A 25,460-nucleotide genomic window follows, 5' to 3' on the forward strand; every position below is an offset into this window, starting at 1 on the left:
TAACAATGATTCTAAGCACACGTAAGCTTTAAATAAATGCAACCATAAACAATATTTTTGGGTTTAAGATATCCTCGTATATATTATGATTAACATAATCTACTTGTAATTAAAACATGATCGTACTCAGTGATGTATAAGCGTCATCATTTCAGGATCAAATTTGTGTTCTCACCTGGAACTTCTAATCATTAATCTTCATTAATAAGTATCAAATATATAAGACCACTATTTAACCTCCCTCAAAGATTAGGATATTTTTTCCCACCATATATATAAATATTAAATGTTATCGGTTAAAGCAACTACAACCACAAGAGTCTCATTGCCACACCAACTCCAAGACCACCGGAATTGTTAATATATATATATATATATATATATATATATATATATATATATATATATATATATATTTAATGGCTGTGTGACTAATAAAGAAATGAGAAGACCATTTCATGAAAATCCCAACACCTTGCTGACGTGGAAGCAATTTACAAACACACAGGCTTTCTTATGGAATTCTTATTCCATTCCATAATAAGCAGATTGAACCATGCTTCTCAGGTAGACTGATTTTATTAATACATTGAAATAAAATATTAGTTGTTTAAATATCAAGTTTCAGCGGCTATTTGCTTGCAGTTGCAAATATCTGACGTACTCTATTACCTCATAAAATTCACACAGACATAAACACTCCTCAGTAAAGCCTCAACTCTTGGTTATCTATAAATACATAGCTAATTTATCATTAATCATGTGAATTTTAACCCGGTTTCGGCTCTAAAAAAACACAGAAAGATTGAAAAAAAATGGCCCAGTTGGTCGGAGCTGAAGAGATAGAGTCTCTCCGATTCGAGTTATCAGAAATCTTGAGAAACAACGTCAACACGTCGAGCTTCGACATCGAAAACGACGTAATCAACGACGATCGCGATCAGTCTCAATGGCGAGCCATCGAAAGGCTTCCAAGTTCAGATCGAGTGAACTCGGCCTTGTTTGACGGCGATTTAAACAAAGGAAACGACAACAAGAGAATCGTGAACGTCACGAAGCTCGGAGCTCAGGAACGGCACATTTTCATCGAGAAGTTAATAAAACACGTTGAGGACGATAACCTCAGGTTGTTGCAGAAGCTCAGGAAGAGAATCGACGAGTAAGAGAAAGAAGAAGAAAAAAAAAAAACTGTTTCTCTCACAAGTCCTTTTCATTTTTATATATAACTATATTTAAATTGTTTTTGTTATTTTTTTGTAGTGTCGGTGTGAAATTACCAACGATCGAGGTGCGATATGAGAAGCTTCGAGTGGAAGCCGAGTGCAAGATTGTCCGTGGAAAACCCCTCCCAACTCTATGGAACACTATTAAAGACTTGGTCTTGGTGAGTCATGATTAATTAATTATTTACAAACTACTAATCACGCGCAAAAAAGGTTTTGTAACGTGACACACACGCCTTTTTTTTTGGGCAGCAAATCACTGGACTTTCGGCTTTGGAAGCTCAAAATGCGAAGATTGGCATACTAAAGGATGTCAATGGGGTCATCAAACCCGGAAGGTATTTCATTCCATTTCGTTGTCATTTCCATTTTTGCCCAAAATACAAAGAAATAATAATGCTCATCGAGAATAAAAGGCTAAAGAAATCTGAGCTTGCCTTGGTTCAGGATGACTCTGTTGCTTGGTCCTCCAGGGTGTGGAAAAACGACGTTCTTGATGGCTCTCGCTGGGAAGCTAAGTCACTCTCTCAAGGTCTCTAAAGAGATTTTTTTTTTCTCAACTTTTCACCTTATTCTTTAGTAATGAGTTTTGAGTTACATTGAGATTTTTTTTCATAATTAAAAAAAAAAGGTTGGAGGGAAAATTACTTACAACGGCTATAAACTAGGGGAATTTGTTCCTCAGAAGACCTCGGCTTATGTGAGCCAACACGACCTTCATATTCCAGAGCTGACTGTGAGAGAGACCCTCGATTTCGCCGCCCATTGCCAGGGTGTGGGAAACCGAGCGGGTAAGAAATCTTAAACCAATAATTAAAAAAAAAGAAGGTATTATATCGCGGATTATTAGACCCTCAAAGCTTACATGTTTATTTGATTGAAGACATAATGATGGAAGTTAGCAGAAGAGAGAAGGAGAAGGGAATCATCCCGGACCCGGATGTAGATGCTTATATGAAGGTAGCCGGAAAAAAGAAAAAAAAAAAACCAAAATTGAATTTTTGATATTTCATTGCTAATTTACTAGATAATGGAATCTGAAATCTACTATGATTGTGAATTTTACATTGGTATTTTTCAGGCTGTATCAGTAGAGGGAGTGAGAAGTAACCTTCAAACAGACTACATTCTCAAGGTAATAGATCCTTGATTTTCATTTATTTTTATTTTAATTGAATTCAAGTTGTATTTTTGACTTGTGCCCTTTTTTTAGATTCTTGGTCTTGACTTATGTGCTGACACAATGGTTGGAGATCCTATGAGAAGAGGGATTTCCGGCGGCCAAAAGAAAAGATTGACCACAGGTACTTATTACAATATATATATAAATAAGTAAATAAAATAAATAAATTACCGGCGATGCAGGCGAGATGATCGTAGGGCCTGCGAAAGCTCTTTTCATGGATGAAATATCAAACGGCTTAGACACGTCCACCACTCACCAGATCATCTCATGTATCCAACATTTCGTTCATCTCTCTGAAGCCACAGCCGTGATTTCGCTTCTCCAGCCGGCCCCGGAGACCTTCGATCTCTTCGATGATGTCATCTTAATGGACGAAGGGAAGATCGTGTACCACGGCCCCCGAAGCTACGTCTTGAATTTCTTCGAGGAATGTGGATTCAAGTGCCCCGAGAGAAAAGGCGCCGCGGATTTCCTCCAAGAGGTAAAAAAAAAGAAAAAAAAAAGTAAGACTTCTTGTTAGCCCTTTGACTCGTGAGTTTTTATCTATCGTTTTTTTTTTGCGCGTCTGTCTTAGGTGATCTCGAGAAAAGACCAAGCCCAATATTGGAAAGATGCGGAGAAGAAGCCGTACAAATATTTCTCCGTGGACGACTTCGCGGAGAGATTCAGAGAGTGTCGTTTCGGGAGGAAGCTAGAGGGACAGCTGTCCGAGGCGTTCGATAAGTCCGGAAGCCATGAGGACGCTCTGTGCTTCGAAAACTACTCTCTGCCAAAATGGGAGCTCTTGAGAGTCTGTGCGAGAAGGGAATTTCTCTTGATGAAGAGGAATTCATTCATCTACGTGTTCAAATCAATACAGGTTCAAAGTCTCTTTTTTTCTTGTACAGCAAGTTATATTTGTAAATTAGGTTTTTTAATCAAGATAAATAATGCCTTTGTTTTCTTTCACAGCTCGTTATCATCGCGTCGATCACGATGACTGTTTTTATCCGAACTCGAATGGCTGTGGACTTGATACACGCAAACTACTACATGGGCTCTCTGTTCTATGGACTTGTCATAATCTTCGTTGACGGGTTCCCTGAAATCGCTTTGACTGCCTCGAGAATGATAGCTCTTAACAAGCAACTAGGACTGCGTTTTTATCCGGCCTGGGCTTTCTCTATCCCGACCGCGATTCTTAAACTCCCACTTTCGCTCTTGGAGTCCTTCGTCTGGACCGCCCTTACTTACTACGTCATCGGTTATAGTCCCGAAATTTCAAGGCCAGTAAAGAAACAAAGTGGCTTTAAAGCTTAGTACATGTACACATTTTTTTTACACCTCTTTGTTTTTTTCTTTTTGTCGATTTTACAGGTTCTTTAAGCAGTTTCTTCTGTTTTTCTTTATGCACATGACGTCGATATCCATGTTTCGATTCGTTGCTGCTGTTTCTCGAACTATAGTTATTTCCATGACGACCGGTAGTTTAGCCATAATGGTTGTTCTACTATTCGGCGGCTTCATTATCCCGAAATGTAAGATTTCGCGACGTTTTCTGATTTTTTTTGCTTAAAGAAGTTCTTGATTGTTTTAATTTCTCACAGCATCTATGCCTGTTTGGTTGAGCTGGGGATACTGGATTTGCCCTTTGGCCTATGGAGAGATTGGTGTCACTGTTAACGAATTCCTCGCCCCAAGGTGGCAAAAGGTGAAATACTATTACTCGAGATTCTAAGTATGGTTCGACAGAAAGAAAATTGTTTATATCTGTTAAGGATCCGACATCGTTAAAATAACGAGACCTAACAATATATATAAGATCATGATTACTACTTTCATTGGTTTTAATGATATCTAGTGACCCCTTTTTCTGTTGTTGATAAAAGCCATCCACAAACACGACTCTAGGCCTTGAAACGTTAGAAAGCCGTGGGCTGAACTACGAGAGCTATTTTTACTGGATTTCCATCGGCGCCTTGATAGGGTTCACGATACTATACAATGTCGGTTTCACGCTGGCTTTGACGTTTCTGAAGCGTAATGTTTTGCCCTTTTTAACGATATGTTCATCAAATTTACGCGAAATCATCGCCACGAGTACTTTTCTCATCTGCCGTTCCTTTTAAATTTTTTTTCCAGCACCTGGTAGGTCTCGCGCTCGCATGTCTCAGGAACGATATGCTCAGCTCCATGGTAAGAACGATGATGGCATAGACACAAAGGAGAAGAAGTCCTTCAAGTCTTCTATGCACGCAATAGAGCTGAAAACTAAAGGTCAGTGGTGACATAGTTTTCGAGTAAATTTTGCCGCTAAAAAAGTCACTTAACAAATTTTTCGAAGAAGCAGAATCTAACAGTAAGGTCTAACTCGGTAAAATATTGACTCGATAATTTATTTACTATCCTTTTCAGGACGAATGGTGTTACCATTTGAGCCGTTGACTCTAACGTTCGAGGACGTGCAATACTACGTCGACACTCCAATGGTGAATCATTGGATCCGAACATAAATTAAATTAAAAAAGAAACCCGGTTAATTTAATAACGATGTTGTTGGAATTGTGGCAGGAAATGAGGCAGCGAGGCTTCGAAGAGAAAAAGTTGCAGCTTCTGTCAGACGTGACAGGCGCGTTCCGACCCGGAGTCCTCACGGCTCTGATGGGAATCAGCGGCGCCGGAAAAACTACACTCATGGATGTCCTCTGTGGAAGGAAAACAGGAGGCACGATCGAAGGCGAGATAAGGATCGGAGGGTACCCCAAAGTTCAACACACCTTCGCTCGAATCTCGGGTTACTGCGAGCAAAACGACATACATTCCCCGAACATCACGGTGGAAGAATCTGTGACGTTCTCGGCTTGGCTGCGGCTCGATTCTCAGATTGACTCGGCAACGAAAATCGTAAGGAAACCTGCAGCTATTTATTTTGACTGACTGATCATGTACGATCACACACGTGTTTAATTTTTTTTTCTTTTCTTTTTTTTTTCTTTGGATTTGGTCAGGCATTTGTGAAAGAAGTCCTCGAGACTATCGAGCTCGACGTGATCAAAGATAGTTTGGTGGGAATGCCTGGTGTGAGTGGCTTATCAACGGAGCAGAGAAAACGACTGACGATAGCTGTCGAGCTCGTTTCCAATCCGTCGATCATATTCATGGACGAACCGACGTCTGGTCTGGACGCACGCGCCGCTGCCATTGTGATGAGAGCGGTGAAGAACGTGGTCGAGACCGGAAGAACGATAGTTTGCACGATTCACCAGCCGAGCATCGACATTTTTGAGGCTTTTGACGAGGTAAACAAGATTAGAAATTCAAAACGCCGAAAATCTAGTTTACAATTCGAGAGAGTACAAAATGCCTTTTGGAAAAGTGAAAAAAACCGTAGGCGAAATTCAAAGAACTATAAAGGTCCCTTTACTATATATGCTAACCAGTTCGTCGCAGACGTGACAAGCGCGTTCAGACCCGGAGTCCTAAAAATCAATCAGTGTCACCAAAACCCAATGAATTTCTAAGAACAGAACTTCCTTCTCAAGTCATTTCTCACTTTATTTTTTGGGTCGAGTAGTTATCTAGCCATATGAAACGTTAGAAATTTGGAAATAGCCAACGTTTCGTTAATTTTTTGTAAATAGCCACGTAAATCTATTTACGCTATAAAAATAACAAAAAGCGCAGAGTAAATTTCTAGTAAATATGGTTATTTACGAAATATTTACAACAGTTTTTGGCTATTTACGAAAAATTTACAAAACGTTGGCTAAAATGCAAACGCTTATGTGTATGTGGCTTATATCGCTAAATTTTTGTTATTTTTTTCGTCTATTCTTTTGTTTCAGTTGATTCTCATGAAAACCGGAGGGCGGATGATATACTCTGGCCCACTAGCGAAGCATTCGAAGAGGGTTATTGAGTACTTTGAGGTAAGTCTCTCTCTCTCTCTCTCATGTTTATAGACCTAAATCTCCACTCTCTTTTCTTTTTTCTAGAGCATTCCTGGGGTGCAAAAAATCAAAGACAACTATAATCCAGCTACATGGATGTTAGAGGTTACTTCAAAATCCACTGAAGCAGATCTTGGTGTAGATTTCGCGCAAATCTACAAAACCTCCGTATTGCACGAGTAAGAATTTTTTTCCCCTTCAATGTGCGAGTATAAAAATCTTTAGCCGTGCTTTTTTTTTTCCCTGATTCAATTCAAGTAAAATAAATTCTTGTCTTCAAAATCGCAAACCGAACTGCAGGCAGAACAAGGATCTCGTGAAGCAACTAACTCCGGCGATTCCCGGCTCAAAGGACCTGAGTTTTCCGACGCGGTTCCCACAAGACGGGTTGGGACAATTCAAGGCGTGCCTGTGGAAACAACACCTATCGTATTGGCGTAGCCCGTCTTACAACCTCATGCGCTTTCTCTTCATGTCCCTATCGTCTCTCCTCTTCGGTGTCTTGTTCTGGAAGCAAGGCAAGAGAATAGAGAACCAGCAAGACATCTTCAACATACAAGGCGCGATGTTCTTGGCCATAATCTTCTTCGGCATAAACAACTGTGCCACGGTTCAGCCCTCGGTCGCGATAGCGAGGAACGTCCTCTACAGGGAGAGATTCGCCGGGATGTACTCTTCTTGGGCCTACTCTTTCGCTCAGGTTTAGCTCATTACCTAGACGATGAGCACCGGTGATTTTTTTTAGTCTTCCTTTAATTTAAGCTTGATTTTTTTTTCTTTCTTATATTTGCTTAGGTGGTGATTGAGGTTCCGTATCTTTTCACGCAAGCAATCATATTCGTGATCATCACGTACCCGATGATCGGGTACTATTGGTCCTTTTACAAGGTGTTCTGGTCATTCTACAGCATGTTTTGTTCGCTTATGTGCTTCAACTACATTGGAATGTTGTTGGTGTCAGTGACTCCGAATCTTCAAATGGCTTCAATTCTGGCTTCCACTTCCTACACTATGCTTAACTTGTTCGCCGGGTATATGGTTCCCAAACCGGTAAGTTTATTATTATTACTCTCTTAACAAAAATGATTTATTACTAATATCATCTAAATTTTCCCATGTTGTGTAACTTTTTAAGCTGAATGAATGTATCAACTTATTACTTTTGTTTGAATCTTTTAATAAGAGAATAATTAATACTATTTTTCAATTTCAGCATATTCCCAAGTGGTGGATTTGGTTGTATTACATATGTCCGACATCGTGGGCGCTGAACGGCATGCTTACTTCGCAGTACGGAGACATAGAGAAGACAATATCGGCGTTCGGAGAAACAAAAACAGTCTCGGCTTTCTTAAAAGATTATTTCGGTTACGATCACAACTTCTTAGGGGCTGTTGGTGGTGTGCTTATAGTCTTTCCCTTTGTTTTGGCTTGCATGTTTGCTTATTTTATTGGTAAGCTTAACTTCCAAAAGAGATAAAAAAAAATATGGTAGTTTCTGTATGTTTTGTTTTTTTTTTGACACAACTGAAATGTTTTGATGTTTTTTGAAATAATGTCCGCTATATCTTGTTGTATATTTCTTATTGTTTGCGTTAATATACGTACTGGATGAGATTTTGTTTTTGAGATTATCTTAGCTGGTCCATGAAATAAGTACTATATTATTTGGAGTTTAGTTCTATTATTTTATATATTCGCCTGAACTTTTTTACATTTTCCATCCAGCCCCCTGAGTCATTACAACTTGTACTTTTCTAAATTTCCTAGTATTTGAAGCCAACATTCTTTTTAGCCACTTGAAAGAACAAAAATGATCCGTGATTAGGCTCTGTATGGAAACATCATTTGAAGCAACTTAGAAATAACAAGGCCATTTTAGGGATTACCTCTTTTGGTAATTCAATTTTCTTACACAGTAAGCGAAAAGAGATGCATAAGCTAGCGGAAAAACAAAGAGCATAACGGCAACTAGGCTTAATTGACTGTGACGAAAGCCGTAAAAATCTTCGAGAAACGAAGCCACGGTTTTGCGTTCCCCAAATATCGTTATTTCTTTGACATTGTCTCCATATTGCGAAGCCAATAGACCGTGGAGTGACCAAGATGTGGGACAAATCCAGTAGCACCACACCCACCACTTTGGAATTCTCTACCCAAAAAAAAAATAATAATAATAAATAAATTGACAATTTTTGAAAGAAGTCACAAAAAATAAAAACACAGATCAAAATTACTCACCGGCCCGGGCATTAGGAAGCCGGAGAAAATGTTTAGAATGGTGTAGATGGCACTGGCGAGAACAGAAGCTATCTCGAGATTTGGGGTCAAAGCAACCAAAAACATTCCAAGATACACAAAGTACAGAAATGTACAAAAGGTTGTGTAGAAGTACCAAAGGACCTTGTAAATTGAGAACTCATAGCCTATTGTTGGGTACGTAATGAGTACATAAGCAATTGTTTGCGCAAGTATGTATGGAATTTCAATTGTCACCTACAAACACAGAGAGGGGGTTTGTTTTGTCATGGCTTTTTTTTTTTTTTTTTTTTAAACATAGTTAAGAGGATTGTGCCCACAATATAAGTAACATGGACCCTTAAATTTGTAAGATTATTTCATATACTAAAATGACATTGGGATAAAGAAAAATTCTAAATTTAAATAGGTGTGAAACAATATTATTCACATTTACATAATCATTAAAATGAGAGCATATATAATTATGGTTTCCGGAAAAATGTTTTATCTTTTTGGAGGGAAGGATAAAATAGAGAGTGAATATTGCTGTTTTCGAAAACCGAAGGAAATGTTTAACATTTAATCAAAGCTCCAGAGATGATACTGCTATATAATCCTAATTTTCACGTTTAGAGTTTGTCAGATATATATGTCAAACCTGCGCAACTGAATAGGCAATCGAGGAATACATTCCAGAGAATCTTTCGCGGAGCAGAACGCTACGCTCGGCCGCTACGTAAGGCAAAATCCCTGAACAATTGTTTATGCCTAAGAATAACACGGCAATGTACATCGACCCGAGTATGTTGAACAAGTCCTGTTGGTCGTTGCTTTTTTTAAAAAAAAATCACCAAATCAGGAATATGACCTCTTTTATTCTCAAACCAAAAGAAATCGAAACTCATTTACATTTCTTTGCCTTTCTGCCAAAAGATCGCAGCGAACAAGACCGACGCCGCAACCATGAAAATGAAGCGCACGGAGTTGTACTCGGGGCTCCTCCAATACGATATATTTTGTCTCCAAAGGCAAGCTTTGAACTGAACCCAGCTACTCTGTGGGAAACGGGTTGGGAATTGCAATTCTGTAGAGCCCGGCTTTGGGCTGCTCAATCGTTTCACCAACTCAACTGTGTCCCTGCAAAAAAAAAAATTGACAATAGAGGATAAAAATTGTTGCAGATTTATCCCCAAAAACCTGTGTTTTCATATGCTTATGGAAAAATTATATTTTCTTTAAAAAGCTCCTATTAATGAGAAACAATTAGAACAAACCTATACTCTGAAGATTCCTTATAGATGGCAGCGAAATCTATGCCATGTTCGGCTTCTACCGAAGCAGAAGAAACTTCTAACATCCATGTCGCCGGGTTGGTCCTATCCTTGATCTTTGGAACACCATGAATACCCTGTTCATGGTGAATAAAGTTTGTTTTTCTTATTTCATTTGTTCTTATAATAATAATAATAATAAATAAACTATTTGATACCTCAAAATATTGAATTAGATTTCTTGACTGATGGCCTATAATTCCAGAATAGATTATTAGCCCTCCTCTTTTCATGAGAATTAACTGCTATTTGAAAAGGAAAAAAATCATTAGAAATTCACACTAATCAATTTTATCGCGGAACAAGAAGACTAGTTCTTCAACCTCATCGAAGGCCTCAAAAATGTCGATGCTGGGCTGGTGGATAGTGCAAACTGTGGTCCTTCCCGTGGAAACCACGTTCTTCACGGCTCGCATCACGATCGCAGCCGCTCGAGCATCCAAACCCGAGGTAGGTTCATCCATGAATATAATCGAAGGGTTCGAAACAAGCTCGACCGCAATCGTGAGCCTTTTCCTTTGCTCGGTCGACAGACCGCTTTCCCCGGGAATCCCAACGATGTGATCCTTAATCTCACCCAGTTCGATTGTTTCAATGACTTCTTCAACAAACCTCTGCAAAAACTCAAGTAAAATATATATTAGTCACATTCTTAACTTAATTCCAAGTAAAGTCCATCAGGATCCCGTACAGATTTCGTCTTCATGTCGATTTCAGGCGACAGTCTTAACCAAGCAGAGTAGGCAATCGATTCCTCAACCGTGATTTGCGAGGAATGAATATCGTTTTGCTCACAATAACCCGAAATCCTTGCGAAAGTCTTTTGTACTTTTGGGTAGCCCGAGATTCGTATATCGCCTTCGATCACGCCCCCGGTTTTCCTCCCCGAAAGCACGTCCATGAGGGTGGTTTTCCCGGCCCCACTCACACCCATCAGCGCCGTTAGAACTCCTGGCCTGAACGCTCCCGTCACGTCACGGAGTAGTTGGAATCTTTTTTGGTCAAAGCCATGTGCTTTCATTTCCTGTGCATATAATGAAGATAATCAAAGAATAGGAAAGTAGTGACTGGCTCAAACTAAGGTTGTTTCAAAGATGATTACCGCAGGGGTATCAACGTAATATTGCACGTTCTCGAATGAGATTGTCAGGGGCTCAAATTGCAGTACTAAATTCTCTGTATAATAAAATAAAAAAAATTTAGTCCATTACCCTTGAACCAATTTTGTCATTTCAATTTTTTCACCTTGTTGTCTTTCAACTATTGAGCAAGCCGATTTACTATCGGGTTTGTCATCAGTAGCCGTGGAATTGCCTCTTGCTTGTAGCTGAGAAAGCTTTTTCTTCGAAATCATGGCCCGAGATGCCTTAGTAGCTGTGTTTACCACGATTTAATACGATTACTAGACAAATGCATATGATATTTTGAGTAATTTAGCATATGATAACAGTGAAATCAGCTTACGTTTCAGATAAGTTAATGCGAGTACAAACCCGAGATCGAAAAGCACGGTGAAGCAGAACAAAGCCCCGATCGATATCCAATAGAAGTAGCCATCGAAATCCAAATCATGACTGCTTAGAACTTCCTTCCCAATAGTCGAATTCCCGAATGAGGCCTGCAGAAGGAAAAGGGGAAATGAACAGGTTATTATAAAAACAAAATGTGCTAATTTACGCTGCTATATACAAGGAACATAACCTTTTGCCAGCGCGGGGCAAGAAATTCGTTGAGTGATAAGCTTATTTCCCCATATGTCATGAAAGAAATCCAGAATACCCATCTCAGCCAAGGAGGTAATGCGTCTGCGGAAAAAAAAAAAAAAAATATATATATATATATATATATATATATATATATTTGTACGTTTATTTGTGTACAAAGTAAAGATTTCGAGAAAAAATGGCTAACCTCTCGGAAGAATGAACCCTCCTAATGTGAATACCAGAATCAGGATCCCGAATCCGAAAGTCGTCGCGGAGATCATAGTCCTAAAGACCGAGGCGATAAGACGGCACATTGAAGTCGATGCCATATGCAAAGCAAGCAGTGCGAGAAAATGACAGAGGAACCTGAGACAAAGTAAGTTCTGTGAACATGTGTTGCAAGAGTGTCAAGATTCACAACTTTCATTTTAAAACAACACTACATTGTGTCGCTAATTATTTTAAATACCTCTGTATCTCGGGACTGTATCCGATGACGTAGTAAGTCAAGGCCGTCCATAACAACGAATCGATGATCGAGAACGGTATCTTTAAGATTGAGGCCGGCATAGAATAAGCCCAAGCCGGGTACAGATGGAACGATAGTTGCTTTTCGACAACCGGGAGACGAATTATGGTCAAAGCCATCTCTGCCATTCCATTTGTCGCAAGCCTCACGAGTGCATAGTACAACGAGCCCATCAAGTAGTTTGCGCTCACCAAATCGACTGACATCTCGGTTCTTATAAACACTGTCATCGTTATGAAAGCCGTGATCACAAGCTGCAATATATTGAAGGAAAAAAAAATGAATTGCGTTGAATCGTTTCGTAGAGTTTTACAAGCATGAGATCAAATGAAAATATATTTTATTATACCTGTACGGTTTTGAAGATGTAGAGAAAGGAGTTTCGTCTGATGAGCAGAAACTCTCTCGCCGTGCAAGCTTTCAGGAGCTCCCATTTCTTCACCGAGTAAATGCTGAACGATAGAGAGTTCTTGCGGGATCGGGATTTGTCGTATGGCTTTGAGAGATCGTTGTTTAATATAGTTCCTTTGTCACTTTCTTTGAACATCCGAGAGAATTGATCGACTGAGACGTAGCTGTAAGGACAGTCGATCCATGACCAATACTGAGCTTGGTCCTTGTTGGAGATCACCTAAAAAGTAAAAGAGAAAAAAACAGATCATTTGAAATGCGTTCGAGGTTACAAGTATGACGTTGGAATAAATAAATATATAAATCATGCTAAAATACATAGAACTTACAATGTGTAAAACTGGTCTTATTCTTAAACTTGTTCCCAAATATATAAATTATGATAATAAAAAAGCAATAAAAACTTACACTCAACCATGAAGTGTAATAAATACAGATAATTATGTGATGGAGGACTGAATAAAAATTCAATATGTAAATGAAGTGCAGATTTTCTCACCTCTTGAAGGAAATCTGCTGACCCTTTTCTCTCAGGGCACTTGAATCCACAATCTTCGAAAAAGCCGAGCACTTCAGAGCGAGGACCGTGATACAGGACCTTTCCTTCGGCCATTAATATCACGTCGTCAAACAAGTCAAATGTTTCCGGGGCCGGTTGGAGGAGCGAGACCAATATCGTGGCGTCGGTTATGTGGACAAAGTGTTGAAGACATGCGACGATTTGGAAGGTCGTTGAGCTGTCTAAGCCAGTCGATATCTCGTCCATGAACAGAGCTTTCGTCGGACCAACAATCATCTCTCCTGAAACATGACAAAATTCCATACGGCAACGATTTTTTCATTTTATGTAACATATTTCTGGCTTAACATAGTTTTAATTCATTACCTGTCGTGAGCCGTTTTTTCTGGCCGCCGGAAATGCCTCTCTGTAACGCATCGCCGACCATGACGTCGCTGCATATGTCAAGTCCCAAGATCTAAATATCCAAATTAGATAATATTAAAAATTACTTTCCATGTCAATAAGAATATGAAAAAAAAAAAATAATAATCAATTTCTCACAGAACTTGCCTTTAAAATATAGTCTGTCTGAAGATTTGTCTTTTGTCCTTCAATTGAAATCGCCTGTAACAATCATGTCATTATCAGGAAAAAGAAAGAAAAAAAAACTACTTAGGAGATAAGATTTCATTTCAAGTTATCATTCATTACTTTCATGTAAGTGTCGATATCTGGATCGGGAACGATTCCAAGCTCTTTCTCTCTTCTACTAACTTCCATTATCGTCTCTGCAAATAACCAAACACGTCAATTAACGGTAGAAAACCTCATTGAACTTCATTTGTTTAGACGATTTCTTAAGAAAAGTAAAAAAAAAAAAAAAAAAAAAAATCACCGGCTCTGGCTCCGACACCCTGGCATCGTCCCGAGAAGTCAATGGTCTCTCTGACCGTCATCTCGGGAATGTGCTGGTCGTATTGGCTGATATAAGCCGAAGTCTTTCGAGGAACGAACTCATCTAGATTATGACCGTTGTAAGAAATCTCTCCTGTAACCTGTGACGAAAATCACATATAACTAAGAGGGCTCAACAATCAATAAAAATCTCATTAATTATTGGTGATCACAGAAGAAATGTTTTCCCTTTTCGATAGTACTATTTGTTAACCTTGAGAGACTTGTCTAGCTTCCCAGCAAGGGCCAACAAAAACGTCGTTTTTCCACAGCCCGGCGGACCAAGAAGCAGCGTCAGCCTATAATATCAACCAATCATTCTATCATTATTAAAAAAAAAAAAAATAGTTTTATTTTTTTTATTTTAAATCCTACCTCGACGGTTTGATTACTCCACTAACGTCTGTTAAAATGTTGATCTGAGCTTCTTGAGACTTACAGAGCAATGCCTTCTTTGTAAAAGCCTGCTTTGACTTATGAGGATTATAACACAGTGATTGATTGGTTGATCATATTTTCATTTAAAGAAACGTACTAACCGAAATCGAGGTCGCCAACGAATTCCACAATGTTGGCAATGGCTTCCCTGAGACCACCTCATATTTCGCCTCCACACAGAGATTCTTGTACCTCACTTCCACAGTCGGTATTTTCACGTTCACTCTAGACAGACATTTAAAAAAAAAAAAAAAAAAAAAGAACTAGCTTAGGGCACAAGAAACCTAAAGTTCAACCTAATTAAGATTTCTCACCTGTCAATCCTCTCTCTGAGCTTTCGCAGAAGCCGAAGATTATCGTGTTCGATGTGCTTTATCAGCTTCTCGATGAACAGGTGTCTCTCATCGGCTTCGAGCTTCGTGACATCGACGACCTTTTTGCCATCACACTTTTCTTCGTCTTCTTCTTCTTCTTTCTTCTGAGTCTCTTCGCCGATATCAAGCAGCGAGGTTCTGAGCCTCTTGAAGGTCGGTAGTTTCTCGATCGCCGACCATTTCCGCCGGATTTCCTTGTCTTCTTCGATGATCGAATCGGCTACTTTGGTCGGAGTACTCGGATCGCGATGACCGAGCGGTGATTCCAAGTGGCTTGATTGCCTAATGAACTCTCTCATTCTGTTTGACTTTTTGTCAAAGATTCTTTAGTTCGTTATGACTGACTTCAATGGAGTTCGTCCATCGAAGTGTTAAATTAGTTCAAGCAAGTGTTTTTGTTCAATTCAACTTTATATAAAAATAAAATAAAATAAATTAAAAAGGGGATAAAGTGGTTGATTTTACTTTTATGTCAACTTTTGTGTTTTCAGATTGAGGGGGACATATATGTTATTATTGAAGTAATTTTATAAATAACCTCCTAGCTCCTAAGTTGAATCGTTTTGTGAAGTACTAACACGAAATTAAAGTATATTACTAATTCCTATTTTTTTTAGATAATTTGAATTACTAACACGAAATTAAAAAATAAAAATAAATTAAATCCAAACTCAACTGCATAAATTTTAAATAATAATCGTAATATTCTCGAAGGGTATGTATGGAAGATTTGAATCAACACATTATTTGAATACTATTTATCAATAATTAACGAATGATTGATTGTTTAGCAATTCATAAGATGGAAAAAGAGTCAAATTTCAAGGACATTTATAAAGTTAATTGTATAATTAAGGTAGTCTTCTATTTCCACTCTATTTCCTTGCCATGTGCTATAAGACAAAATTGATGTTGATTGAACAAGTGTTGTCTCATTAAAATAAAATAAAAAGAAAGAAAAATGTTAAATTAGTTATTGAAATTGTGTCACCTGTCTTGCAATTCTCAATCCTCAAGTAGGACTTTTTTTTCTTTTTTCTTTTTTTTTTTCTCTAGCAAAAACAAAGGTCATTCGCCTTTCAGCTCATCTCTTCATTAATTAATAAAAGAAAAATGGTACGAAGTAATCGATTCAAACTATGACTTTTGTAAAATAGTCGTAGTTTCATTAGGTATAACAAAATAGCCAATTGATAGTACTATGATTTTTAATCATGCCTCGATTAATTTTAATACAGCTTTCATAAAACTTACATTATGTATTTATAGTTCGTTGGGATTAAATTTAATTCAGCTTAGATTAATCTTATTTGAGCTAGTTTGCCTATAGTTGATAAACTATTGCTATTTTATAAAAGTTTAAGTTTTATTGAGCTATATAGCCGCCTGATCCTTGAATGTGGTAGTTACTACCGTACGAAGCTAATGGGGCGGCGCATAAAGTTCTCATTTTGTGTAATTCCTCTTCTTACTGTGCAATGTAACAAATTCTAAAAAAAAAATAATAATAATAATCTTTTTCTTTCCTGCATATTACTTAAATCTTTCTCCTCTTTCTTTCCCGAAAAAGATAGTAAAAGAATTCTAACATTTTTTTTTACTCAAACTAGTGACCGTTTCAAATTTTACTATTAACTACTGAAAAATGCGTTCTTTGCTTTATTAAGTTTAGTACATTAATTTACTTAGCTTAAGTTTAACTAATTATATAACAATTAGTCCTGAACACATTGAGTGTTGTAAAAAGAATTAATTTCAAATGAGTAGATGAGTATATAAGTATATTGCTCTCTCTCTCTCTCTCTCACTTTATAAATATAATGTAATGTGATCATTTATATATATATATATATATATATATATATATATATATATATATATATATATATAAATCTTTATCTAATGTAATTTGTCTTACAAATATTACTTTGTATCCTTACCCCTACCCCAATTAGATTGGGTGACAATATTCTCATCGTAGAGGCTTACTTGGAAAGAAAATTTTAGGCTCAACACTGATTACGTGTCTCATATAAATATATAAATTTATACGTAATTTGGCTATAGATGTAGGTTTAGATCATGTTTCAGCACTATGCAAATATATCATTGTAATTTTGTAATATGGTAATTAGTACTGTGTAATTAATTTTGGCTATAACTTTCTACCACTAAGTATTTAATTATAGTTGACGAGATTTTAAGTGTACCTCTTTTACCCATAAACCAAAGATTGTTACCGATGTTGTACCGAGACTTTGATTTTACTGGTATCTTGGGAGATACCAATATATAGTTTATCGGGATATCTAGTGAGGGTACACATAAATTGTACCGATAAAGTTACCGTTACCAACGTCGTAAACCTACAAATACCGGATTTACCGAGTGGTATCCAGTGAACAAACAAATACAGACATGTGTATATATATATATATATATATATATATATATATATATATATATATATATATTGCTAATCATATCAAAATAAGCTAAAAAAATATTAACACTGAATTACATTTTTCATTCATTAATATTTGTTAGTGTTAAGTGTTGGACTATGGAGATATTGCTTCCACATATGACCGGAATGACCATGGGAAGTGGTGGTGGAGAGTACTCGTGTAAGCGAAAGATATGGGTACGAGTACGCGGGAGGTTGTGGTAAAATAGTACTCGTGGAGATGATTGACGCCCATAAAATTAAAAAAAAAAACAAATTGTCCAGCCAGTTTTTTTTAAATTTTAAAAAAATTGACCTGATATTCGGGGTTTCGGTAACCGATCCGATTTTTTGATAGAAACCGGCGATTTTCTCGGTATCTATCGGTTTTCTCATACCGTTACCGGGAAGTGCCAAAAATCGGTATACCTACCGGTTTTCTCTCGGTTTCCTGGTTCTCAATTCAAATGGGTAAAGATGTAGCAATAGCACGATTTGAAGATAACAAAATGATAATAATAATAATAAAAAAAGACTTTTAGCTATATAACCATTTGACTTATAGCGTTTTGTATAATAGCCAACTTTTTGTAAATTTTATGTAAATAAACACCTCAACTTATTTACGGCACTCAAAAAGACAAAAATACCCAAAATAGGCGATAATGTTTTTGGGTATTTTTGTCTTTTTGAATGCGTAAATAAGTTGAGGTGGCTAGTTACAAAAATTTACGAAATGTTGACAATCTAGCAATTTTTAGATTTTCGGTGGCTTAGACTAATTTTTTGAAGAAAAAAAATTGAAGAAAATATAAAAATGCAGACCATATGAGGATCAGAATAATATATCCCTTTATGGTTGAAAAGACTCCACTACTACAAGGAAGTTGCTTCCCAATAATAAAAGATATTGCAAACTTTATATGCTCAAATCTAAAGCGAATAAACGTGATTCATGAAATCTTGGTTGTTAGGACCAAAGACATTGTTTTTATATTTAGAAGTAAGATTTCCAAGGATAATATTTTCATATACGTGTACATGTCATAATCTTGTTCAATTAGAGTACCCTTGTGGCTAAGCGAGCACAACAAATTGGGTTGATGAGGAGGGACGAGTGTTAGGGCCGAGATCTTAAGTTCAAAGCTAAACGCTGGGGCCGAGAGCTGAGCAATGAGGCTGAACTTCAAGCCAATGGTCGAAGTTTTGAGCTTCGTACACAAGCATCAAGCGTCCATGATCTGATTCACTATCTAGTCGGTCGAGTTTTTTCCCGTGTCAATCAACCATCGAATTCCCAAAGGGAAAGCTTGTCATAAAGGCTAGGACGTTCACCTCGTCGGATTCCTATATGTAAATGTGACTCATTAGTAGGAGAAAATAATAAAAAATGGTATAGTATCATTTTAAAAACAAAAAATTAGAAAAATAGCCAACTTAAACGATTGATATTGCTAAATAGCCACGGTTTGGTAAATATTAAGTAAATAGCCATAAATGATGACGTGACTTAATATGGCACTGGTTATTTACTTGATATTTACGTTTGTAAATATATAAAAATGGCTATTTACCTACTATTTACCAAACCTTGGCTATTTAGCAATTCTCAACGTTTAAGTTGGCTATTTTGCTAAATTACGCTTTTAAAAATAGGAGTAATTAATGGCATTTTTTTATCCGCGATTGCTAGGGGTTGTTTTGAAATTCGTAGCCATTTGCTTTTGTAGTTGTCTGATCGCCTTTTTTTTTATTGTGGTGTTTATGAGATAATCCTTGATCACTGGCTTGAGGATATCTTAACGTCGAGAGGGTGAGTCGAATATCACATTCCTTGCAAAACTCGGATGCTCATGAATTGTCGATGTGGCTTTATTTTCGGTTGGTCTACCAAACATTCAGATAATGTTTAGTCCGTACATAATTTCAATATCCGAATTTAACATTTCATCCTGCAAGTGCTTTATGTCCTTCATTTGAATCAAGCTAACAATGAAGTGGTTAAGATGTAATTAATGTTCTTTCACTAATAAAATTGGTGACCTATATATGTTTGTCACTCACAATAAACTTGGCTAAATGATATCAGTCTTCTTAATCTTGCTTTATGTTACACTAGTTATGTTAAAGATAATTAAACGAGTAAGAGCACCGTTTGGTTTTAGTTTCTGGGGTCCAACGTACATCATGAATCATGACCTTGTAACGAGTCTTGGACAATCTTTCAAACAAAAATTGTGATCAAATGTCATTGATGTAGTCTTAGAATAATACAATTTAAAAGTGTGAATCATTTTTTACACTCGAAAGAGAATTCTCAACATTGTAAGAATTTAAATTTGCAGCAAACACCCGCCACATTGTTAGAAAATACGTTCATGTTATAGTACAATTGACCACGCCCCATAATTCCATTAGCAGTTTCTATTAAAATAGACTTAGATAACTAAATATTAACCCGCCCAGTATCTCTAAAAAAAAAAAAAAAAAAAAAATCGTGCATTTATTACAATCATTTCATCGTCAATGAAAACTACAAAATCATCAGCAGCCATAACCAACTTTTCCAATTTTTATTTTTTATCCGACAAACTTTTCTACTAAACAAGTGCAAATTCAGCTCCTACAGCTTGGATAGTAGGCTATTTATTATACCTTTGGCAGAATAGGGAAGAGAAGAAAAACTCCATATTGCATATTAATATTTCACATACATTTCTTCTTTATGAACGCCTCAACACGCACGAGTAATAACGCGATCTCAAAAGCCATGAACGCGGGTTAAAAAGTGAAAGCGAACCAACTACGTTAGGTAAACAGAAGAAAAAAAAAAAAGAAAGAAAATCCAAGCAACCCCAAAAAGAGCCTCAAAATCTGGATCTGATCTCTTTTTCGTCCCGAAATGTCAAGGTTTTTGAGTCTAAGCTTGTGGGGTTTCTGGTTTGTTCCAGTTGAGGGGCTTGACGATTTCCCAGGTGAAGTCCGGGTCGTCTCTCCCAAAGTGCCCGTAAGCCGCGGTCTTCAAGAACCTCCCGTTCCCGCCCCTCTTGAGATCGAGGTCGATCGAGATCATCCCGGGCCTGAAATCGAAGCTCTCCTTCACGATCTTCAGAATCTCCCTGTCGGGAATCTTACCCGTCCCATAGGTGTCGACGAACACCGAGAGCGGCTCGGGGACCCCGATCGCGTACGACACCTGCACGATGCACCGCCTCGCGGCCCCGCTCGCGACCACGCTCTTCGCGGCCTGCCGCACCACGTAGGCCCCGCTGCGGTCCACCTTGGTCGGGTCCTTCCCCGAGAACGCCCCGCCCCCGTGGGCCCCCCACCCGCCGTACGTGTCGACGATGATCTTGCGCCCCGTGAGCCCCGCGTCCCCGTGGGGCCCGCCGATCACGAACCGCCCCGACGGGTTCAGGTGGAAGATGGTGTCGGCGTCGAGGTACTTCCCCGGGATCACGGGCTTCACCACGTGCTCCTTGAGGTCCGCCGCGATCTCCGCGTTGCTCACGGTCTCGTCGTGCTGGGTCGAGATGAGCACGGTGTGGACGCGGACCGGGACCATCGCGCCCGACTCGTTCAGATACTCCACCGTGACCTGGGTCTTCCCGTCGGGCCTCACCCACGGGCACGTCCCGTTCTTCCTGACCTCGGTGAGGCGGGCCCCGAGCTTGGAGGCGAGGACGTGGGAGAGAGGCATGAGCTCGGGGGTCTCGTCGGTGGCGTAGCCGAACATGTGTCCTTGGTCTCCCGCCCCGACGTCCTCGGGCCGCTTCGTGAGGTTCCCGTGGACGCCCTGGGCTATGTCCGGGCTCTGCTGCTCGATGTTGACGAGGACCTTGCAGCGGTCGGCGTCGAGCCCCACGTCCGCCGAGACGAACCCGATGGACCGGCACGTGTCGCGCACGATCTTCTCGTAGTCCACCTCGGCCTTGGTCGTGATCTCGCCGAACACCATCACCATGTTGGTCTTCGCGCACGTCTCGCACGCCACCTTGCTCTCGGGGTCCTGGGCGAGGCACGCGTCGAGGACCGCGTCCGAGATCTGGTCGCACAGCTTGTCGGGGTGTCCCTCGTTCACCGACTCCGAAGTGAACAAGAATGTCTCCATTGTTAGCTTAAAAAAAAAAATACTACCACCCTGCAGTCCAAGCAAAAACGAATAAAGGATATGATCTCAGTCAGATACGTTCTGTTTCTTCTATATCATACTCATACTGTCAGGTAATGAACACGTCAGAAACTAAAAATAAATAAAAAAATTAAGAGAAGAAACAAGTTGAGATTTAAAAATGGAAATCAATGAGATTACTACCAGAATGAGAAAGAGAAATCAACTCAAACACGTGATCTTATATCTGGTACGATTTGGTAATTGATTGGCAGTTATAATTTAGATACAAGGCTTAGCTCGTAAATTAATACGAAAAATTGAGATCTAACGAGTCAATTTAACCACAAGTGGTCTTCCTTGTTTCTATCTTTTAAAACGAGCTCGCAATATGAGAAAACGCCGATGAGGTCTGATACTAAATTATTGTTATAAATGTATACGATGTTAAACCTAATTCATGAGACATGCAAGTGAGATCTGAAGCTATAGCTGTATCTAAATCGATATGTAAAGAAATGAAAGCGACGAATTGATATTTATCGCAAAATATCTTTAGCATCTCGTTCAGATCTATCTACGTTCATGAAGACTTTACTGCGACACGAAATTAAGTACAAGAACTTCTAATCAAAGTTCGAGATCTACAGTTCAAAAACCAAAAGCCAAAACATCAACACAAAATAGCATCAAGAAAAAGAACCTGAAACAAAAAAAATCCGAATCGACCGAAAGACCAGAGAAACCAGAAACGTCAACATATGTATATACATGCGTCTCTAGACTTTATATGAACATGAATCGACAGAGGAGAGAGTGAATGATAAATACCTCGAATCAGAGAAGAAAATGAATGATGAAGCGTTTTCGATGGAGAAGAAAGAGTGGCAAATGAGGATATTTATATAGGAACCCCTCAATAACCAGACCACGGGTCGGGTTCAGAAATCTGGATATTTTACGCGGGATCTAGTCCACAATCATGATTATTGAATGCGATTTAATCACAGCCATCCATTTGGGGGTTAGTGTACACGAGTGTTGCTGATTTATTATTATTTTTATTTTTATTATTATAATATTACTATTGTTTATTATATCAAATTATTATTATTATTATTTAAAAATCAACTCAAAATATATAGGATTAGAATGAGTTGGTGAAAACATTATCTAATTGTATAGAATTTAAAATTAAAATGTTTTTTTTCTCTTTGAAAAAATTCGGTCAAAGTCAATTCTCAACATTTACTTAAGTTAATATTCTCAATTTTTTTAAAATTAAATAAATATATACTCCCTCATCACCAAATCTAAAAAAAATGTGGAACTCATGATTTAGACCACGATTTTCAATAAATTTGGTACAGGACACAAAACTCTCGACAAAATGATTATTTTGACACCGGTAAAGTCTTATCTCTCATATGTGGTTGGTGTCAAAAAATAGATACAACAATTGTCTCGGCGATCACACTTATATATCGAATAGGCTTAATCTTATAACGAGTGTGAAGACCGGATTGTTCCGATATTAGACGAATCTCAATATTAGACGTATAAATTATAAGAAAATTCAAAGTAAAGGTGAAATAAAGATGATAAATTGCGCAACGTCATTGTATTGTACGAAATGAGTGTTCATCCATTCTTTTTGGAGGTCTTGTGTTTTTTTACTGGCGAGTGTCATGCTGGGACGTGGGTTGATCAGTTCCCACGTCCTAAATGATTATTGAATAACCGTTCACATCGTGTGCGAAGTAATTGCTCTAATAACCGTTCGTGGGTTATCAGAACGATTATTGGTACTTACGTGGCCATTGTAAGTGTTGTTCGACTAGTCTTCTTCTATACTGAGGACTCCTTCGATATTTTCAGTTATGTCCATCGATACTTGGAACTTAAATTATGTTCATGGTCGTTCCTCACTTATCACACCTCGAACTTATGATGTTTGGTGTTTCAAGGCTTTTCGGTGTCACGATTATTCTAGTAAATTCTCATCGTAACACTGCCTTCCAATTTTTTAGTATTTATGAGTAGTGAGAAACTTTCATGGGTGTTCGATATTTTTAGTTAGTACACCAAACAGACGGGATGGTCCCAAATATTTCCCTAAGAAACTCATGGTATATAAATATTAATTTGCTAATTGGTTCTAGACACGTGTTGGCTTATGTCGGAGTGTCGATTCATTTGAAAATCATCATTGCTGGGTGACAATTCTCCTATGGTTGCAATAAATGGGTGTCAATTCAGTTTTCATCCTTCGGATCGTGATGTGAGACGTGGATCAGTATCAACTTTTCAATCTTGACCGTTGATTTGCGAGGCTTCTTATGGAAGCTTGGTCGCGTCTCTTTCGGATTCTTCATTTGGGATCTGTGCTTCATTCTCTCAATCTTTTCTTCGTAAGCGTTTAAGCTTTGCCTCTACTCGATATTTTAATACACTGGTTGGCTTCTCTCACAGCTATAAAAGGTATGTGGTTTATTCTTTATTCTGTGTTTTGTTTCATTTTGAGTAGATTATGTTTAGTTATTCGGGCTTTCTCAATGAAATTTGTTCGATGGATGTTGTTCGGTGCTTATATTTTTAGGATCCATCCCCGGGTCGGTCGTTCGAGTGATTTTAGGATTTTTAGATTCTGATTGGTACGATGGACCAGTACTACAAAACGTCCAATACGCGTCACTCAAAAAGCGACCCATTACATAAAAGCGACGCGTATACTAGTGACGCCCAAAGGTTTGGGTGTCGCTTAGGGCCAAGCAACGCTCCACGTGGGCGCCACGTAGGATCCCACGGAAAAAGTTATACGGGCGTCGCTTTTTGCTTAAGCGACGCACAATGTGCTGGCGTCACTTAAGCAGAAAGTGACGCACAGCTCACGTCACTTCAACATAAGCGACGCCTAGTTTAATTAAATTAATTTTTAATGTGGGCGTCGCTTTTCCAGTGAGCGACTAAAAAAATTAATTTTTTATTTATTGTGTGTTTTCCGTTATATATTTCCTGCAGCAAAACAACATTAAAACAGTACTCAAAATCAACCAAAAATGTAAAAAAACAGCACCTATTTTGCATGTTAAATTTCGTAATCATTCATAAACAAGCATATGTACATAACAAAATAACACCAACGCATTTCTACAATTCATTAGACTTGTTTTATATCCTACATTTTCAATCATAGATAATCCAATCCCGTCACATAGGCTGAGATAAAGATGTAAACATACCATCTACAATAATACTTGCAAAATCTCTTCGAATTTCGCCCATGTCTGCATTATTGTAAGTTGGCAACGACCACAATTGCAAGTATCATATATTAACATATTAAAAAACGTTACACAATATTAAGAAACGTTATTAAGATACTTACACGTCCGAGGGTTTCATGAAATGATCTTCCTCTAAAAAGGTCTCTAATCATGAGTAAGACAAAATATCCGCACTCCATATATGACGGTTGTTTTGGGCCCTATGATAAAATATAATCAATATCATTTGAACATATTTATATTAAAATTATTTAAGTTATATAGTACCTTTTCACTATGTCAAGTAACCTTCAAAGGCACGTCAAAATATAGTTGTATCATGTCAAAACTACACAAATTTATTACTTATGTTGAAAGGACCGCTTTTAGATCATTCGAAATTGCTTGATGAAGAGGATCAAAATGATACACATTACCATCTCCGTTCATGGCCAAAAGGATCCAATGCCTCCTAAATAAACAAAATTATTAACTTATTAATTATTAAAAAAAAACGATAAACAAATATAATATTTTAGAGGTATTACGAACTTACGAAAAGTTCCACGGCATAAGCAAAATTTGCATTCCTCTCAAAGCACTCAATCGAGATATAATATGACTCACTCGGTCATTGATGTTTTTAGTTTAACATCGATCGCAACTTCGTGCGGGTTTACAAATTGATATTCGCCTCTCGACGATTATTTGCGTACAAGTGCCTAATCGATGAATAAGTTAAATACTATTTTTGTAATTAAAATAAATTTATTTTAGTATATACCTTAGGTGTGGCTCCAATCTCCTCATATA

The 25,460-nt window shown here is 38.0% G+C and overlaps 3 protein-coding genes across 4 annotated transcripts; 1 reads left to right on the forward strand and 2 right to left on the reverse strand.

Annotated features, from left to right (window-relative positions):
- The first annotated feature begins 790 nt into the window (after positions 1–790).
- On the forward strand, positions 791–7,904 carry LOC149384494 (pleiotropic drug resistance protein 3-like). 2 transcript variants are annotated; one of them, XM_089628266.1, is made up of 23 exons: positions 791–1,159; positions 1,261–1,384; positions 1,476–1,561; positions 1,671–1,755; positions 1,855–2,014; positions 2,107–2,183; positions 2,305–2,358; positions 2,437–2,527; positions 2,589–2,890; positions 2,984–3,268; positions 3,361–3,674; positions 3,766–3,926; positions 3,996–4,099; positions 4,278–4,428; positions 4,531–4,665; positions 4,804–4,877; positions 4,960–5,292; positions 5,397–5,687; positions 6,234–6,317; positions 6,384–6,517; positions 6,639–7,038; positions 7,134–7,388; positions 7,552–7,904. In XM_089628266.1, the coding sequence occupies exons 1-23, from the start codon at positions 816–818 to the stop codon at positions 7,816–7,818; spliced, it is 4,311 nt and encodes a 1,436-aa protein (XP_089484392.1). In that variant the 5' UTR covers positions 791–815; the 3' UTR covers positions 7,819–7,904. The 2 variants fall into 2 exon arrangements, with proteins under 2 accessions (XP_089484392.1, XP_089484393.1); XM_089628267.1 differs by lacking the exons at positions 2,305–2,358; positions 4,531–4,665; positions 4,804–4,877 and having other exon boundaries at positions 1,261–1,388; positions 1,504–1,561; positions 3,996–4,103; positions 4,279–4,428; positions 5,018–5,292.
- Positions 7,905–8,000: 96 nt separating this feature from the next.
- Positions 8,001–15,205, reverse strand: LOC149384495 (pleiotropic drug resistance protein 3-like). Its single transcript, XM_089628265.1, has 24 exons — positions 14,765–15,205; positions 14,552–14,675; positions 14,388–14,476; positions 14,227–14,311; positions 13,954–14,113; positions 13,770–13,846; positions 13,629–13,682; positions 13,443–13,533; positions 13,056–13,357; positions 12,495–12,776; positions 12,086–12,399; positions 11,822–11,982; positions 11,612–11,715; positions 11,375–11,528; positions 11,156–11,284; positions 11,013–11,086; positions 10,602–10,934; positions 10,234–10,524; positions 10,069–10,152; positions 9,854–9,987; positions 9,489–9,716; positions 9,238–9,409; positions 8,580–8,834; positions 8,001–8,490 (listed from the first exon to the last, which is right to left on the reverse strand). The coding sequence occupies exons 1-24, from the start codon at positions 15,121–15,123 to the stop codon at positions 8,224–8,226; spliced, it is 4,323 nt and encodes a 1,440-aa protein (XP_089484391.1). The 5' UTR covers positions 15,124–15,205; the 3' UTR covers positions 8,001–8,223.
- Positions 15,206–19,940: 4,735 nt separating this feature from the next.
- MTO3 (S-adenosylmethionine synthetase family protein) lies at positions 19,941–22,306 on the reverse strand. Its single transcript, XM_089628268.1, has 2 exons — positions 22,213–22,306; positions 19,941–21,411 (listed from the first exon to the last, which is right to left on the reverse strand). Exon 2 carries the CDS (start codon positions 21,379–21,381, stop codon positions 20,191–20,193), a length of 1,191 nt encoding a protein of 396 aa, XP_089484394.1. The 5' UTR covers positions 21,382–21,411; positions 22,213–22,306; the 3' UTR covers positions 19,941–20,190.
- Positions 22,307–25,460: the final 3,154 nt, after the last annotated feature.

This window comes from Urtica dioica, chromosome 10 (assembly GCF_054948205.1).
Source record: "Urtica dioica subsp. dioica isolate 48M chromosome 10, U.dioica_male_clone48M_v1_H2, whole genome shotgun sequence".
NCBI classification, from domain to species: Eukaryota; Viridiplantae; Streptophyta; class Magnoliopsida; order Rosales; family Urticaceae; genus Urtica; species Urtica dioica.